The 18814-nt window shown below is 36.4% G+C and overlaps 1 protein-coding gene across 1 annotated transcript in view; it reads left to right on the top strand.

The window, feature by feature from the left end:
- The window catches only part of LOC125231852 (netrin-B-like), a 326574-nt gene that overhangs the window by 294050 nt on the left and 13710 nt on the right, over positions 1 to 18814 (top strand). The window contains 1 exon segment of the mRNA XM_048137431.1: positions 16195 to 16383. Coding sequence (XP_047993388.1) covers positions 16195 to 16383 — 189 coding nt within the window.

The raw sequence follows: 18814 nt of genomic DNA, 5'->3' as shown, positions 1-18814 counted from the left end.
TGGTTCCTCTGGCCAAAATGGCGGCACTTTGACGCCAACTGCACTAACGTTCGAATCCGTTGTCTTCGGCGTAGTAACAACAGGCGGAGTAGTTGTACTCGTAGTTGTCGTAGTCGTAGTGTCGGTTATAGTTATAGGCGGTCCCATAATGACGCTTTTCGTATTTAGTTATAGCAATCAACTATTATTATTTTTAAAATATTTTTTTTATAGAGTCGTTTGTTATTGACAACTCTTTAGTTTGGTAAAATATGTTTGTATTATTTGTTTTAATTAATGCTAATTAGTATGTTTTATTTATATGTATACTAGCGTTTTCCCGCGGCTTCGCTTGCGTTAGAAAGAGACAAAAAGTAGCCTATATCACTCTCCATCCCTACAACTATCTCCACTTAAAAAATCACGTCAATTTGTCGCTCCGTTTTGCCGTGAAAGACGGACAAACAAACAGACACACTTTCCCATTTAGAGGTATAATATTAGTATGGATAAGTGTAATAATTTCAAATGCGATTTATATTGCTTGTGAATGAAATAAATGAAATGAAATGTCCGATCGATCGAAGCGATGAATCGGACCGTAAAAGTGGGGCTTTACCTCGCCTCGCTTGTAACTCGCTCGCAACTCGCCATTGTCGTACCGTCCTAAAGTTAGGTACGTGCGTGTCGGCTTGCTCCGGTACTTTGCCGGACGCACGTGCCCGTATAAAGGCGCATTCAAGAAAGTGCGGCAAAGAACTTGAAGCAGACAATCAGACTGAGAAGTGACGAGTTGTACGTATGTATTTATTGTACATAGGAAACAAACGAGACACCGTTACAGAGTCAGTAATATACAATGTAGGCGGACTTATCCCCTAATGTGATCTTTTCCAGGCAACCTTTGAGGAAATTAGTAGAAGTGAATTAACGATGAATGACAAATAAATTTAAAAACGTACCAACAATGAAATGCAAATTTTGTATATACATGGTCACAGATACATACATATACAATTATTTAATAAATACGCCAATATATACATATATATTAATATACAAAAGCTGTATTACTTGTATGTGTAGTACAAACAGATTTTATTTCACATTAGGTTCCCCGGTGATTACCCTAAGATTAAGAATTTCACCTCCCCCTTTCCTCTCGTGGGCGTTGTAGAAGTCGACTTTGGGCAGTGAGATATAGGTTCAAGTGTGGTGCAATATCACAATTTCGTTTCTATCAAGCTCTTAATTGCTGTGTGGAATTGAAACTTCAGTTTCATTTGCTCTGCTCACTCTTTTTGGGTACACTTACATTGAAATATGTTTATATTGTAGGCCTATGTATCAAAATGAAAAATTATATGACATTTATTATTAATATATATACATATATTATATTAGAATAATTATGATTTTTTATTTCGAAGCACCTACTTTTTTGATTATGTTTTTTATTTCCGCTACCCAAAGGTTGTCTGGTAGAGATCGCTCTTTGGCGATAAGACCGCCTGTTGTCTGCCTCTATTTATAAGCATTTGTTTTGTCTCCACTGTATTTTTTTTTTTGTATCTTTTGCTGAGGTGTGCCAATAAAGAGTCTATCTTTCTATCTTTCTATACCCATTGTGACAAAAAAAATTATAAGTATTTGCCATTTCAATTTGAGTTGGGATACCTATCATCAACAAAACTTTTCAATATAAATAGGTACTTATACCCACCTAAACTAGAAATAATTGCCCTATATGTTAGTAACAAATAGCAATTTACGATTATATTTCATTCATAGACACACACCATTTAACTAATATGATTTGGCATTTAACCAACTAGCCAACCAGTTTTTAACCCCGGACGCAAAAAGCGACGGGGTGTATAAGTTTGACGAGTCTGTCTGTCTGTCTGTTTGTCTGTCAGTCTGTCTGTTTGTCTGTCTGTGTGTGTGTCTGTCTGTGGCATCGTAGCTCCCGAACGATGAACCGCTTTCGATTTTGTTTTTTTTTTTTTTTTTGTTTAAAAGCTGTGTTAGTCGGGAGTGTTCTTAGCCATGTTTCATGAAAATCGGTCGACTATGTCGCGGTTGGGGGTTTTTTCAAAATTTTAATTTTGTGCTTAGGTTATGGACGAAACTTTCTACGACGTAAACAATTTATAACCAATAAACCATACACAATAGTTTTAGCTAGAAAACACCTCTTTTACGTCTGGTATCTTTCTTTCACAGAATATTAACTTCTAAAGAGTTATTTTCACCTGAACCGCGGCCAACAGATAATTTATCATAAACCAGAGCTCATCATACAACGTCTGCGTTTATATTAGACTAAAACAAATATTTAGTCTAATTGAAAAGAAACAGAACAAAAGATCTTATATTTTCGTCTAGCGCCATGTGTTTTGTTATGATTCTAAAATATGGTATGGACACGTTTTGATATAATATAGGTACAGTGGGCTGAAACAGTGCATGGCGAATTAATCAATTAATTTCATTCATAATTTCTCCATTCAATTTCGCAGCTCAATATGCAAAGCGTACTACATAAGACATATTTTCATTGTTAGGAAAAGGAATAGGTACAGTCAACCAATTGGAACCCTAGGCCACTGTAGAACTATGTCATAGTAACGTGTACTATTATATATTCTGTGGTAACGTTATAAATCAGATTGTAAGAAATCTCTTACTGCTTGTCATTTTGACATGGTTGTTGTGACACGGGAGTGACCTATGGTTCCAATTGGTGGACTGTACCTAAGTGTCATCGTTAAAAATGCTCAATAAAAGTCTTGTGCGAAATAATATAAATATATGCAGTACTTAGTATGTTTTTAGAATCACGTAACTTTTTAGTATCACTATGTGAACATGTATATTGTTTAATTATACGATATATTACAACTCGACTCCCTTTACTTTAAAAATAAGCATTTTAAAATAAGTTATGACTGAATTCCGATATACGTATCCATCCATCCATACTATATTATACTATACTATATACTATATACTATATATACTATATATACTTATACTATATACTATTATAAATGAAATGAAAATGAAAAATGAAATATTTATTTTTCAAGTAGGCATATTACAATGCGCATATGAACGTCAAATAAAGCTACGCCGGCTCTAACCCTACGCCTCAGCCTCGAGAAGATTTCAGTCCCCCTCAGTTGGGAGGGGGTATCCACTATGGGACCGGCAAGAAACTCGGCGGGCAACTTCTTTTCAAAACATTACATCTTATAATTAACATGCATTAAATAACAACATACAATTTAACATGCAAAAGTATTCATCAAAGAATATGAACAGACTAGGTACTCTATGGAAATCAATTTCAATAAATTATATTATTGCTTAATAATACGTCGTTCTTCTTCAGAGAAAACATATCAAATTGTCATAGAAGAAAAAGATAATATGAATCTCAATATCATTAAATATGTAATTTACCTACACAACATAAAATATAAAATATTTGATGTGCTTTCTTATCTGAACTGTGTCCTCTATACATAATACAATTATTTTAATTGCTATTCGTTTTTTGTAGTTTCTGGTTCGGGCCATGCATGTTTGTCTGTCAAATAGTCCTCGACTCTGTAATAAGCCTTTAACATCAATGATTTTTTTAAGTAGTTCTTAAGAGCTGGGAGGGGTAATCTCAAAGCAGTGTCAGGTAACTTATTATAAAAATGAATGCATTGCCCAACAAATGACTTCTGTACTTTACGGACACGAAACTTCTTTATGGCAAGCTTATTTTTGTTTCTAGTGTTATAATTATGGATATCAGAATTCTTAGTGAAACAGTCTAAATTCTTAACAACATAAATTATACTATCATAAATGTATTGGGAAGCTACAGTTAAGATATTAATTTCTTTGAAGAGTTCTCTTACTGATTCACGTGTTCCTAAGTTGTAAATAGAACGAATGGCTCTCTTTTGTAATACAAAGATAGTCTGTATGTCAGCTGCTTTGCCCCAAACCAGAATACCGTATGACATTACACTGTGAAAATAACTATGATACACTAGGCGAGCTGTCTCAACATTAGTCAGTTGCCTGATTCTCCTAACGGCGTATGCGGCTGAACTTAATTTGCTTGCTAGTTTCTTTATATGAGGACTCCATTGTAGATTTTTGTCCAATGTTAAACCAAGAAACAGTGTTGTATCTACCATCTCTAAGCATTCATCATTCAAAAGTATTTTTGTATCGATTGGTTTAACATTCGGCAGAGAAAATCGAATACATTTGGTTTTCTTAGAATTAAGAAGTAAATTGTTGACAGTAAACCACTGCAGTACATCAGCTAACGTGCTATTAATTACATTGTAATCCGTAGATTTTCGGTCAACATTAAAAAGCAGTGATGTATCATCAGCAAAAAGTACTATTTCACAAAAGTTTTTCACTATACATGGCAAATCATTTATATAAACCAAAAACAGGAATGGACCTAAAATTGAGCCTTGTGGCACTCCTAATTGGACTACAGTCCCGCTAGAGCGAGTTTTGTTAACAACTACTGTTTGTGTTCTATTGCTAAGGTAAGAAGACATAAAGTTTAGGGCATTTATAGACAAACCATAGTGTTCTAATTTCAAAATGAGCGTTCCATGATCCACACAATCAAAGGCTTTTGAAAGATCACAAAATATGCCAATTGCATCACAAGAATTTTCCCAAAAATTATATATATGTTTAATGAGTACCGAGGCAGCATCGGTCGTGGAACGGCCCCTTGTGAAACCGAACTGTTTGCTTGTAAGTAATCTATGTCTGTTGAAGTGTCCCAGTAGATCATTTAACATTAGCTTCTCAAAGACTTTACTTAGTACAGGAAGTATTGATATGGGACGGAAATTGGTTATATCACTCGAATCACCCGATTTAAAAAGCGGTATGACTTTGCTACATTTCATAAGATCTGGAAAGGTGCCTTGTGAAATTGAAATATTATATATTACGGCCAAGTAAGGTGCTATTATATCTATGACATGACTAATTACTTTAACTGATGTTCCCCATAAGTCTTCCGTTTTCTTTAAATTGAGTGACTTGAATGTTTTAACAATATTTACAGAGTCTACTTGACTAAATTCAAATGAATTATTACATTTCTTAACATTAGCACAAAGTAATGAATGGGCTTGAGCCGCAGAAGAATGTAAACATTTTGTGGTGTTAACGGCTATATTTGAGAAATAATCTTCGAATGCCGAGGCAACATCGCTGTTCGACACTATTTGTTGATTATCTGATACAATGTTGACTTGACAATCGCGTGATTTACATTTACCAGCTTCTTTATTTATAATACTCCAAGTTGTTTTCACTTTGTTGTCCGACACTTTCAATTTAGAACTAATAAAGTTTTTCTTGGCAGTTAAACACACTTTCTTGAAGATTCTTGAGTAGTTTCTTACATAGTCCAGGAATTCTGAATTCTTGTTCAGCTCTCTCTCACCATAAAGTTCATAAAGTCTTTTTCTACTTTTGTGAATACCTACAGTAGCCCATTCACTAAACTTTGTTTTAACTTTTGACCCACTAATAGATTTCACTTTGAAATTGTTATTAAATTGATTAAGAATTACATTGAAAACATCTTGATACAAATGATTACAGTCATAATGCGAAAATGGTATTATAGACAAACTATGTAGAATTTCATTTTTGAATGATTCCAAGCGAGATCCAGTAATGGGTCTATATGTTATTGTTTGTGGAGTATCATGAATAACGTTTAAGAAAGCTGCCCTTTGGCCGCTGTGATCGGAATGAAAACAGTTAAATAATTTCTTATCTATACATTCACAGTTACAAAAAATATTATCTAGGCATGTTGCACTAGTCACACCTACCCGGGTAGGTTCAAGAAATAAATTAAATAAATTAAATGATTTAAACAAACAGAACATTTTAACAGTATTACTAGATGACTCGAGCAAGTTAACATTAAAATCTCCACATACAATAACATGTTTTTGGCCCTTGCATACTAAATTCAGAACATTTTCCATTGTAGATTCAAATATGCTGAAGTCAGCTGATGGTGGTCTATAAACACATACAATAATATATCTGTCTAATTCAACACATGAAATTTCTATAGTTCTTTCTATGGAATATTTTACAACATCTTTGCGCTCTTTACACTTCATACAATTTTTAACAATAATAAGGGAGCCACCATGAGCAGCAGATTTTCTGGCAAAAAAACTAGCTAATTTAAAATTAACATAATCAAATATCAACTGTTCTTGTTTCAACCAATGTTCAGTAATACACATAACTTCAACATTATTACTATCTAAAAATAATCCTACTTCTAATTCTTTGCTGGAAAAACCCTGAATATTCTGGTGAACAACGTTCATATTCAGGTGTTTTTCCGCTGTCTTACAATCTAGTTTAAATGAGGCATGGGGTCCTTGGCTTTGTCAGCTGACTGAGACTTATATATAACACTATTACATCTATTTGGCTCAATATTGAAGGCCAATAACTCCACTAAATATACAAATAATTTCTTTGGCAAAAATACCTTCCGTGGAGCTAGCATGAAGCGCTCAATGAATTTATTTAAGTCAAAGAAATGGTACTTTTTATTAACAGCTATGGCATGGTACATTAAAGAATTATAGTAAGCTATCTTACAATTATAGTCATATGATACATTTTCTGCATAAGGTAGTGCACATAATATAATTTTCCCCACACCAGATTTTTCAATAACATTTAGTGTGGACATCAATTTATCTATGCTAAGCTTATCTACATTAAGACTATTTCCTAATAAAATTACTAATGTAGTACTGCTATCATAACATCCCTTATTTGAAATAAGGTCACATAAATGAGACAAAGTAATGTTTTGATAACAGTAATTTGTCGCTTGTTGCTCTAACTGGTAGCTTAATAATGGGCCCATTCCTAACCCAATCTGATCTGAAAAAACAACAGTCTTACTGACTGCTCTAGGGGGCTGTTTAACTACTGCCGCATGCCTAGTTGTGTCGTGGGCCACATCGGCTTGAATAATCTTTGCTGGTGGCATTTGGCCACAATTACAATGTTTTCCATTTAATAATGCCTTACACCGCTCCTCCAAATCTCTATTTTCTAGCAGCAATTTATTAAAAGCCTGTATGTGCTCCTCAACTTGTTTTTTAGTAGTCTCATACATGGTGGATACTGCCAAAAGCTCATCTTTCAGCCTGTTAATGTCGGCATTTAATTTCAGAAAATTTGATTCCTTGACTTCCAGCTCTGAATGACAGTCTTGAACCCTATTTTTCATAACTGTTAATGTATGTTTTAATTTACTATATTTTTTAATACATGCCTGGCCTTTGATCAGCTTTTGGGTTCTCCTAATATACCTATTAATCTTAATGTACTTTTTTAACTTATTACTACTATTAAAGAATACTATGTGTTTGGAGTCCCTACTCAATTGTGTTTCACCGCTTACCAACTCTTGGTACACATTCTGTAACTGCGAAGCATCATAGTGCTCCCGCTCTTTCCTAAACAAATTAAGTTCCTCATTAGCCGCACCCAGTTCTTCTTCTAACTGTGTGATGCGGGCCAAGGCCACTTCATGTGTCGAAGCGCACTGGTTGAAGGTGTCTATTGTGCCTTGCAAACGGTCCACTTCTCCGCGGGCATCAGTCAGCTGCACATCATTGTCCGCCAGCTCCCTTTTCAATTCTGAGTTTTTGTTGATTACTTTCTGGAGCTCCACTTCGCTTTCCTCCCTTTCCTCCAACAACTGCTTCGACAAGGCCCTCGACTCTTGTAGGTCCTGTGCTGTTGTTTTTAGCTGCATCTCTAGTTGTCGTGCCGTTGCCTTGCGAGTTTCGGTCGCAATATTGGTGTCCATTGTCACTCGTCTGGCTTTCTGAAAGATGTAATAAAAAAGGATGAGTACTTATCTCAACAGAGATTGAAAGATTTGCCAAGATGACGACAGAGATGAGAGCTGTAGGAATGAATAGTGTGCAGTGTGTCAGTAGTCGGCAGTGTCTGTGGCGAATGTGTCTTGTCTCGTCTTGTGCTTCCACTAGTTCGTCAAGCAAAGGGAAACTGCACGGTGCCAATGTTGTTTGTTTGACGTTGCTCACGGCCGCAGCAATGAGCTTTGTTTGAGTGTAGAAATAAATGATAAATAAAACGGAATACTCTCCCCGTTTCAAACGCAGATTCCAACGGCTGCGATCACTCGTTGACAGTTGGGTAGTCCTGCCTCAAAGTCCAATAAATACTCGGTGTAACGTTGTCAATTTCACCAAAACTGTATCACTGATAATACTTTACTACTTAAATTAACTAACAATGAGTAGAAGTCCTCTTTAAAGCTAAAAATATAATTAAATTTCAATATTTGAAATCAGCTGGTCACAGAGTCAACTTGACAGCTCGGCGACCGTTCGGAAACCCTATATACTATACTATATACTATATATACTATCCATCCATACTATCCATACTCCATACTATACTATACTATACTATATACTATATACTATATTACTATATTTACTATATATACTATATATAATATTATAAATGCGAAAGTAACTCTGTCTGTCTGTCTGTCTGTCTGTCTGTCTGTCTGTCTGTCTGTCTGTCTGTCTGTCTGTTACGCTTTCCCGCTTAAACCACGCAACCGATTTTGATGAAATTTGGAACAGACAATCTTTAGACCCTGAGACAGAACATAGGCTACTTTTTATTTAGAAAAAAAGGGATGAAGGGGTTGAAAAAGAGGTTGAAAGTTTGTATGGGATTTCTTAATTTTAAATGATAAAACCATGAAACTTTATATTTTAGCACTTGATAAGAAATCATTAAACATATATTTAAAGTCACATACGGGTCGAGCGCGATTAATTAGCATTATTTTTACCTTTAAAATAAACATGGTGGGAAATAAACATTAACTAAAAGCGGGTAGATTATATTTATTTGTCTACCCCGAACATTTATATAAATTAATATCGGGTAGTTTTGTGTTGTTTACATCTCCGGTGACATTTTGCTGGGACGTCAGTCTTCCGCGACCACGGCCAGTGCAACCTGGCCGAAACACATACATACATACATACATACAATCACGCCTGTATCCCATATAGGGGTAGGCAGAACACATGAAACTAAGTTTCAGTGCCACTCTTGGCAAATAAGGGGTTGAAAGAAAACGAAACTGTGACATTGCAGTGACAGGTTGCCAGCCTCTCGCCTACGCCACAATTTAACCCATATCCCATAGTCGCCTTCTACGACACCCACGGGAAGAAAGGGGGTGGTGAAATTCTTAACCCTGCCGAAACCTTGGGAAAAAAGGTAAAAATGGTGTTGGTTGGTCGCGTTCGGCCTGTGTGTGGCTTTAAATATGTGTACAAAGCGCGAGAACTTAAAGTGTTATATAATTTAGTATTAGTATTTATTTAGTAAAAACATGTTTGCATGACATTACAGTAAAACCAATGCGTCACGAAACTTAGATAACAAAAAACACAGAAAATGAAGAAAACAAAATTAATAATAAAATTAAACAATTGATTTGGGCGATGACGTCACAGCGTGGCTCCGTTGCCTCATTTGCCCCGGTGTGGGATTTGGCAGGTTGCCCCGGAACCGCCGAAAAACCATTATATAGTTATATCATTAAACATCTTGATAAGGGATAGGGATAGGGATAGGGATAGCGATAGGGATAGCGATAGGGATAGCGATAGGGATAGCGATAGGGATAGCGATAGGGATAGCGATAGGGATAGCTATAGGGATAGCGATAGGGATAGCGATAGCGATAGCGATAGCGATAGCGATAGCGATACGGATACGGATACGGATACGGATAATATGGGTATCGTTAGCGGGATACGGATAATCGGTCGGCGGTCTCTTACAATCAATGTGCTCTAAGACGATCGTTGTTTGCTTGCTTGAAGATTACGTTTGCGATAAGTATAAGCAAAATGTAAAAAATTGTAAGGGATAATAGAAAAAAATACTTTTTACCCACCGATCATAGTGTCGAAATACGGGCTATGTAGGATGTTTATAAAGGTTTCCCCAGCGTATATAGAATTACCTACGCTGTGGTCGATGTGTAATATTTCTACAATCATTGCAAGCAAAAGTATTATGTGCAATCGAAATAATCGCAGATAAATATACCTACAGAGAAACCTACGGTCCCTACGGATCCAAATGAAAATCTTAATGAATACTTTTATTACGCGGGCGAAGCCGCGGGTAAAAGCTAGTAATATTATAAATGCGAAAGTAACTCTGTCTGTCTGTCTGTCTGTCTGTCTGTCTGTCTGTCTGTCTGTTACGCTTTCCCGCTTAAACCACGCAGCCGATTTTGATGAAATTTGGAACAGATAATCTTTAGACCCTGAGACAAAACATAGGCTACTTTTTATTTCGAAAAAAAGGGATGAAGGGGTTGAAAAAGAGGTTGAAAGTTTGTATGGGATTTCTTAATTTTAAAAGATAAAACCATGAAACTTTATATTTTAGCACTTGATAAGAAATCATTAAACATATATTTAAAGTCACATACAGGTCGAACGCGATTAATTAACATTATTTTTACCTTTAAAATAAACATGGTGGGAAATAAACATTAACTAAAAGCGGGTAGATTATATTTATTTGTCTACCCCGAACATTTATATAAATTAATATCGGGTAGTTTTGTGTTGTTTACATCTCCGGTGACATATATTTAAATAAATTTCTAAGAATCTCCATACGTTACCGAACCGATTTTCATTAGATACATAGCAGCAGATCGTGTGTTGACAGCTTAAGTGCGCGTACGCAGTTGACGGTATTAGTTTTTGTCAACGGTACACGTTCTGTGTTCTAATTGGCTGAACGAGTCGAGGTGTTGGGCCAACCAGAAAAAGGGCTTTCAAAGACGACCGGTCTGGCGCAGTCGGTAGTGACCCTGCCTGCTGCGCCGCGGTCCCGGGTTCGAATCCCGGTAAGGGCATTTATTTGTGTGATGAGCACAGATATTTGTTCCTGAGTCATGGATGTTTTCTATGTATATAAGTATTTATATATTATATCGTTGTCTGAGTACCCACAACACAAGCCTTCTTGAGCTTACCGTGGGCCTCAGTCAATCTGTGTAAGAATGTCCTACGAGTATAATATTTATTTATTTATTTATTATTTATTAAAGACACGTCTGACTGTGGTGCCTTGTTATTTTTCTTCGACTTCGTAACCACTAGTCACATGCCCTAGATTTTATTGTACACGGTGAAATAAAAACGACCGTTCAAATTCAAACTTTGCATAGTGACTTTCTGACTTTTGATGTTATAATGAATAATTTTTAAGAAAAAAAAACCGCCTTCCTTTGGGATTCTGGTGATAAATACTTTCAAATGTTGGATTATGTTATCAATTCGTCTGTATATTTTTTAATGTTTGTTATTCGATATCTCCGTCATTTCTGAACCAATTTTGAAATTTGGATGATTCTGAAGTACTTACAGATGAGAATGATTATCAGAACGGAACTCTAACCTGGGGCGGCTCACTCTTCATCAGCAGTTCCACTGCACCAAACGTCACTGTTCTGGACGTAAGTGCATGCTGTTCTTATAAAAATACCAAAGTCACTATAAGTGTGCCGTTCAGATTTGAGGAGTTCCGTTCTAACCATCATCAGCAGTTCCACTGCACCCAATGTCACTGTTCTGTACGTAAGTGCATGCTGTTCTTATAAAAATACCAAAGTCACTATAAATGTGCCGTTCAGATTTGAGGAGTTCCATTCTGACCATCATCAGGAGTTCCACTGCACCAAATGTCACTGTTCCGTACCTAAATGCATGCTGTGCCTTTAAAAACACAAAAATCACCATATGTATGCCTTTCAGATTTGAGGAGTTCCCTCGATTTCTCCAGGATCCCACCACCAGAACTGGGTTCTGAGAAAAATGGGACCAATCTGTATACATATACATTCAATCAAAAAAAAAATTTCAAAATCGGTCCAGTAACGACGGAGATATCGAGGAACAAACATTTAAAAAAAAATAAAAAAATAACCCCTTCCCTTGAGATTTGGAAGGCGGTTAACAAGGTTTATTATGGGACCAATGCTGAAATCGAAAAAAAAATTGCCTGTTTCATACATTTCGTCGGTCATGATGCCACTCATTACTATGGTTGTGCCAAAAACCGGCTTACGTTATAATTATGTTGGGTAGGGCCGTTTCTCCCAGTGGCGGGTTCTTCGTCTAGGAACAGGAGCAAAAGCAACCTACCTCCCACACAGCGTACTTTATTAGTAACAGCATTCCGGTGGGAATCGGCTTGTATGGAACAACCGCTGGTACATAATTACTAAAACCTTGGATTAGTAAGATACAAAGTAGTGATCTTTGATATCATTGACAGATGGAGGCGATAGTCTCTTCATGCGTTGGGAACTGTTCCTAGAATTGTTTTATTAATCATTGTGCTTATTTGTGTATAGTTTATTGAACCGTTGAGTTATCGAGCGCTTTAGACACACGCTGTATAAACAAGAGGGACTTCCGACTCCACATTTTTTACCTACCAAAAATAAGTTTGGAAAATCTCAATGGCGCAGTAAAAAATTATGTCGTGATTGATTTAATTTATAATAGTTGGGCTTTCAATTGATTTATTCTTACTGTATTTTACAATTGCCATGTTTTAGTAACCGTCTGAAGTAAGCTAAAAATACTAAAACGAAAGGAAAACTCCCTTTGTCATATTGAGTTAAAAATGCAAAACGGCGTACTTGAAATCGGAAAATGAAAGTTACTTAGGAAAAATAATGAAAAATTTTGGAGCAGGTTGGGTACACCTGGAACCAAAGGACTTCAGACTCATCAAAGATCTACCCATGAGCCTCATCATCAAAAACATTTATGGTCGAAAAGCTCCTGAATAGCTGAATGATCTTAGGATCGTAGGGGGTAATTGCACAAAAGATCTCAATGGGTCGAATTGTATCCGAAAAGGCCCCCACAGATATAAGATAAGATAAGGCACCTAGAGAGGATAATGTGTTCTATTTCCTGTCTCATTAGCAGAGCTCGGAAAGGGTTAGCTATTTTCGTTAGGTAAATATTATATGTCGTTATAAGGAAATTTTATTAGCTCATCATGTTCGACCTCTGTCTGAATAGGCTAGTTTCCTACTAGTCAAATCAGCTTCTTTTTAAGAACTGTCAAAATGATTTGCTAATATGGAATTACTATGAAATACTGAGAGTGACGTCACGGTCAATTCATTTACTTTATAACTTTCTCTTTGACTTATTAAATAGAAATTATGTTTAAACATAACCACTGTCCATTATTTTTCTTCTGCTTATGTGGTGCTTTATTTCGTGCACAGTTTATTATAATAGTACATTACGATACAAGTGCGTAATAAAGGAAGTTCGAAACGAGTGGCGATAGATTAAAACACGACCGAAGGGAGTGTTTTAAATCGACACGAGTTCCGAATTTCCTTTTTTACGCACTTGTATCGTAATGTACTATTATTCAGTACAGATGGTGTTTTTTTTACGCACTAGTGCGAGAAGTGGTTCATTATATGTCAGGTCGAAACTTCGGAGGTCCATCTGTACTGAAAAACGTCGTTCGATTCACGTGCGAAAAGGAAATTCGTAACTCGTGTCGATTTAAAACACTCCCTTCGGTCGTATTTTAATTTATCGCCACTCGTTTCAAACTTCCTTTTTTTCGCACTTGTATCGAAATGTACTATTATTTTCAGTATGGGATACTAGCCTATTACGAGTATATCGCTTCTTTAAACATTTTAAATATTTATCTGTAAAAAAAGCCAGGCCTTAAAAGATTTATTTATACATTTATCATAAACAATTCGTTACAGTACATTCATATTGTAATTGAATTTCCCATTGCAGTAATACTAATATCCGTTCGCTTTCCCGGCCTCCGGCGGGTTAAAAGCTACAGCCATTACTGGCTACAAATGTGTACATCGTTAGCCTCGCAGCTGCGTATTTGTTACTGCGAAGATTAGGCTATACATCCACTAAATACTACAAGCTATCAATAGCATTGCTTTTAAATCATCATCCTCCTTGCGTTATCCTGGCATTAGCCACGACTCATGAGCTCAATAGCATTGCTTTAAATAAGAAATAAATTAAATTAAATAAATAAATATTGTAACACATCTTACACAGGATTGTATGTTTCAACAATGTGTTTTTATATTCCTTAAAGATTAATAGGCTACTTCAGGCTGTCTTTTCGATTTACGTATTTAACTTTGCTCGAAACTTCAGGCCCCGTAGCCGAATGGCATTTCTCCGACGCCAAACGAAAGCGATACGCCGCTGGCTCTGTCGCGCCAATACGCAAGCGCGATAGAGATAGATATCTACTAGCGCTTCGTTTCGTGAGCGTTTCGTGAGCGATTGTGCCATTCGGCTAGCCACCCTGGTCTCTCTACTATCCTGACTGCAAACGCTTACATTCCCGACATAATTACTGGGTGTACGAGTATATGTAAGGTCATCGAAACATGTTTTCAAGTAAATTAATTAAAAATAAATGTATATCGGTTTTTGAATCCCAAATCGCCTACTTTGAAAAAATCTTATCTTCTCCACCGGTTGAGTGCAATGTTAGGTTAATCTCGTTTTGTCTTTTTGGATCAAGATTTTTTTAAAGTAGTGACGAAATCAACCATTAAAACCTAGTACAGACTACACAGTCACTATGTAAGTACTTATTTTTTAGCCGTACACTGTACAGATTCAATGCGCATTTTATTTATAAATTATAAGCATAGCATACTCTTTCCCTGGACTATGAACTTAACGCGCACTAAGCCCCGGTACGGTGGAACATCCAACTAATGTGCAACCCGGGTAACCCACTCCGCAGATATTAATTATTGCAATCACGCTAATCCCTCCCGGGGGATAAATAGTAAATACTTGGCTAGTACCTAATCAATTTGTAGTGCCGTATGAAGCTGTACAAGGGTGGGGATTCTCGTATGCCGTAACAGTATTATTCTATGATTTTACGCAGGAATCTTTTCTGGTTGCTAAACAAAAATTAAATTACAGGAACAGTGAGCTCATGAGCAGAAATGCATGGCGAATTATCAACGAATTCATTCATAATTTCTCCATGCAATTTTTCAGCTCATGCTGTATTATCTACATTAAAATGTGAATTGTGATCTTAGGTGTCCCAAATCGCATTACTTAGTCGCTTACCATAGGACTAGATTCGTTTGTATTTTTCTACATAACCTGTCACAGCGTCTTTATACTTACCTGTACTAGTTATCTGTAAAATAAAGTAATTCTTAGATGGCACATTTAAAGGTTTTTTTTTTCATTATTCCGACTGTAGCTTCTCATGTGCCTAAATAGTAAGAAATCGTGCTTAGCAAGCATGCCACAGAAATATCCGCCCTGACGTCAACTGACGGCAGACTTGATGGATACACTAGCGTTTTTACTGCTCTCGAAATGGAGGCTTTTGCCAGACTCATTAATCTTACTCGTAATCATACAGACATCCAACCCCTTGAGAGATCCTCATTGAGGATATTTTTTGTAAAAAGTAAATGGTGTACCAATTGGTTACTTTTACTACGCAAACGTTCTAGCTATACAAGAGTTTCGAAATAACCGCAGTTGAACTTATTTATCAATTAATTTATTGTCAGATGAATAAGGTAACAAATATAATTAAAAAAACACTCGTACATTTCAGTTTCAGTCGTCGTCGTTAGTTAAGGTGCCCAGAAGGCTGGCCGCATCGTTTTGCTGGATAACAATGCTGATCCGCCGAGCGAAACATTGGCTAGCCCTCTGGTCATCAGAACCATCTTGAAACGCTTACTGTTCTGTTACACAGACAATTGCCACTAATTTACATACCATTCCCGCGTTTGTTCAATACGCACCAACTAACTATGGAGCAAAAGCGGCAATGATTTGTGAATTTCTGGCAATTGTGTTGCTCATGTAATAGCACCTTTAGATAGCTCCTCATCGAGGCGTCTTGCACTAGGTCCCCAAAGTTATCAACTTAGTCCCTATTTCTCAAACAATTAAATTCTTTTTTTTTCATATTCCGAAATCACCATCTAAACAAGCCCTTTATTTTCAGAATGCAACTGCAACGGGCACGCACGCCGCTGTCGGTTCAACATGGAGCTATACAAACTGTCCGGCCGTGCCAGCGGAGGTGTCTGCCTCAAGTGCAGACACTTTACTGCTGGCAGACACTGCCATTACTGCCGGGAGGGGTATTATAGAGACCCTACCAAGCCTATCACGCACAAGAAGGCTTGCAAACGTAAGTTATTTTCAGTCAAAAAATTGGAAGCAAAATTACCGTCTCTTCTATAATTAATATTAATACTGTAGGTACAGTACACGGCCATACACATCGGTTTGTGGAAAGAGACAATTAACGTCACATAAGCAAGAAAGAGACAACGCTCTACGATTTCGGCATTCTTTTTGGCCGTTTAGGTACTTTTACAACTTTCAAATTACATGTATTATTATCATCGGACTGAAATAAAAAGAGCAATAACGTTCCATAATTAAACTAACGCTCAAAGAATTAAACAAGAACCGTTTAAACTCCCATAAAAAACTCAAAAAATGTACGAAACTCACTTACGACGTTCTTTCTTCCGAGTATCAGCATAGCACCAAAAAAGCTTATAATATGTGGTTATGCGTTTGTAGAAGGACGTAAGTGCAATAAGGGCTTAGGAGTCAAATTGTATCGCAATAAAAGAGGGTATAAAAAGTTTTTATTGAGTTCAAGCAAAGGCTGAAGGGATAAGTGAAAGTTTTGAACGTTGCTTTATTTTATTTTATTTTAGATTGTTCTGTTATTTATAGATTATTGTGAGATCTTTGAGTGTATTCGATTATTTTAAGATTGTTTCAAAAGAATCTTAGTTAGATCTCAAGCCAAGTTAAAGTTAAATGCTTCTATAAACGAAATCAAAGAAAACAAACATAAGTATATGTACTTTCATGGAATTTATACGACTCAACTAAATAATAAACTGAAATAAATGTCATATACAAATAAAAACTGACCATGGCCTCCAAGTGTCCAATGCTGGATTCGAACCAGCGTACTCTACTAAAAAAATGTCTACTAAAAAAACACAAATTAAAATATTTCCTATGAAATAATTTGGTCTTAGAGTCAACTAAATAATACCTAAAGATACACCAGTCTCATTTTTTTTATAGTATAGAGAAAAAAACCTTTATTCCCCTTCATTCAATAACATCCTCTGCGCTGTTGGCTTCGGCTCCCGAATGTCCAAATGTCCGGGGCCCCATGTACCAGTCTCATACATAATCATAACTTAATCATAAATAAAATTTCAATAAATTGTGAAACACTTAGTTGTGCCTATACTCGAATACTTGCCGATGTTGCCTAACTTAATTATTTTTATAAGTTAACAAAAATCCATAAACCTTTTTTACAACTCCATCCCAAACAACATTTCCAATCCCGTAACATAAACCCGCGAAAATCCAATACAACCCAATATCAGACCGTCAGCAATCGCAAACTAAAAAACAAAAGCCACCACAGCAGCCGTTTGTCGGCCTGCCGAATGGCCACCATAAAATTGCCGGCCTAGAGCGCGAAATGGCCCGGGACGGAATGACACCCAAGGGAGCAAACTATTCGAGCACATTGGTTTTGGACCGTGCTGACTTGCAGTTGATAACGATGTTGGGTTTGATAATGTACTTAAAGTTACGTGATGTGTAAGAAATGTAATTATACATATAGTATAATTATTACATATAGTTTATTTTTTTACAGTCAATATAGTAAAATTGAGATGACTAGCTGTCAGGCGGATAAAAAAAGTAAATCAAGTAATTTGTCGAACTTACTCGTTATTAAATTTATTAGCGAATTCAGCAACGCCTGCGCCTATGTTGGCTGAAAAGTAATAAGTTGACGTAATCGTATATTGTAAAAGTGAGTCATTCTCATTCTTAGGGTTTTTAAAAGAAACTAGATACTTTTGGTTTCCTATGGAAAAACATTCAGCCTATTTTAAGGTGAAGAAAAACCAAACAGATACTACTATGCCGAAAACTGCAGAGTTCCTTTCTATCACCATTTAAATTTCCCACTGCCTCCAGGATAGTTTTGACGCACTCCCAAAAGGTCAGGTCAATCAGCCCCAAACCCAATTATCTTCAAGAAACCCGGGGCAATTCTCACTTTACGAGGGCTCCGGGATTCGGGGCAACTCGGACAACTATAGGGTGCCTGAGTGTTTTGATGGCCGATCACATTTGCCAGTTGAGTGGACAAGCCTTTTTCGGGTCGACCGCGGAGGGTCGTGATAATAGTGATTCTCGGGGATTGAGTGATTGTAATCAGTGTTTGGGATTCTTGCGGGTTTTGGTAACATTGTTGTAGTGCTATTTTGTAGTATAACACTATAAAATCAGTATATACCGGGTGGAACATTACGGCGTAATATCCCCGAAATGGCAGATAGGTATAGCCTTAGGACTACATTAAATTTTTCCTCTAGAAACTGTAGCCTTTTTAAAATGTATGTAAATAATTTTTAAGAAAAAAAAAACCGCCTTCCTTTGGGGTTTTGGTGATAAACACTTTCAAATGTTGGATTATGTTATCAATTCGTCTGTATATTTTTTAATGTTTGTTATTCGATATCTCCGTCATTTCTGAACCAATTTTGAAATTTGGATTATTC

Source organism: Leguminivora glycinivorella, chromosome 12 (assembly GCF_023078275.1).
Source record: "Leguminivora glycinivorella isolate SPB_JAAS2020 chromosome 12, LegGlyc_1.1, whole genome shotgun sequence".
NCBI lineage: Eukaryota > Metazoa > Arthropoda > Insecta > Lepidoptera > Tortricidae > Leguminivora > Leguminivora glycinivorella.
The sequence above is the reverse complement of the archived record's forward strand: the minus strand, read 5'-3'. Positions and strand labels throughout refer to the sequence as shown.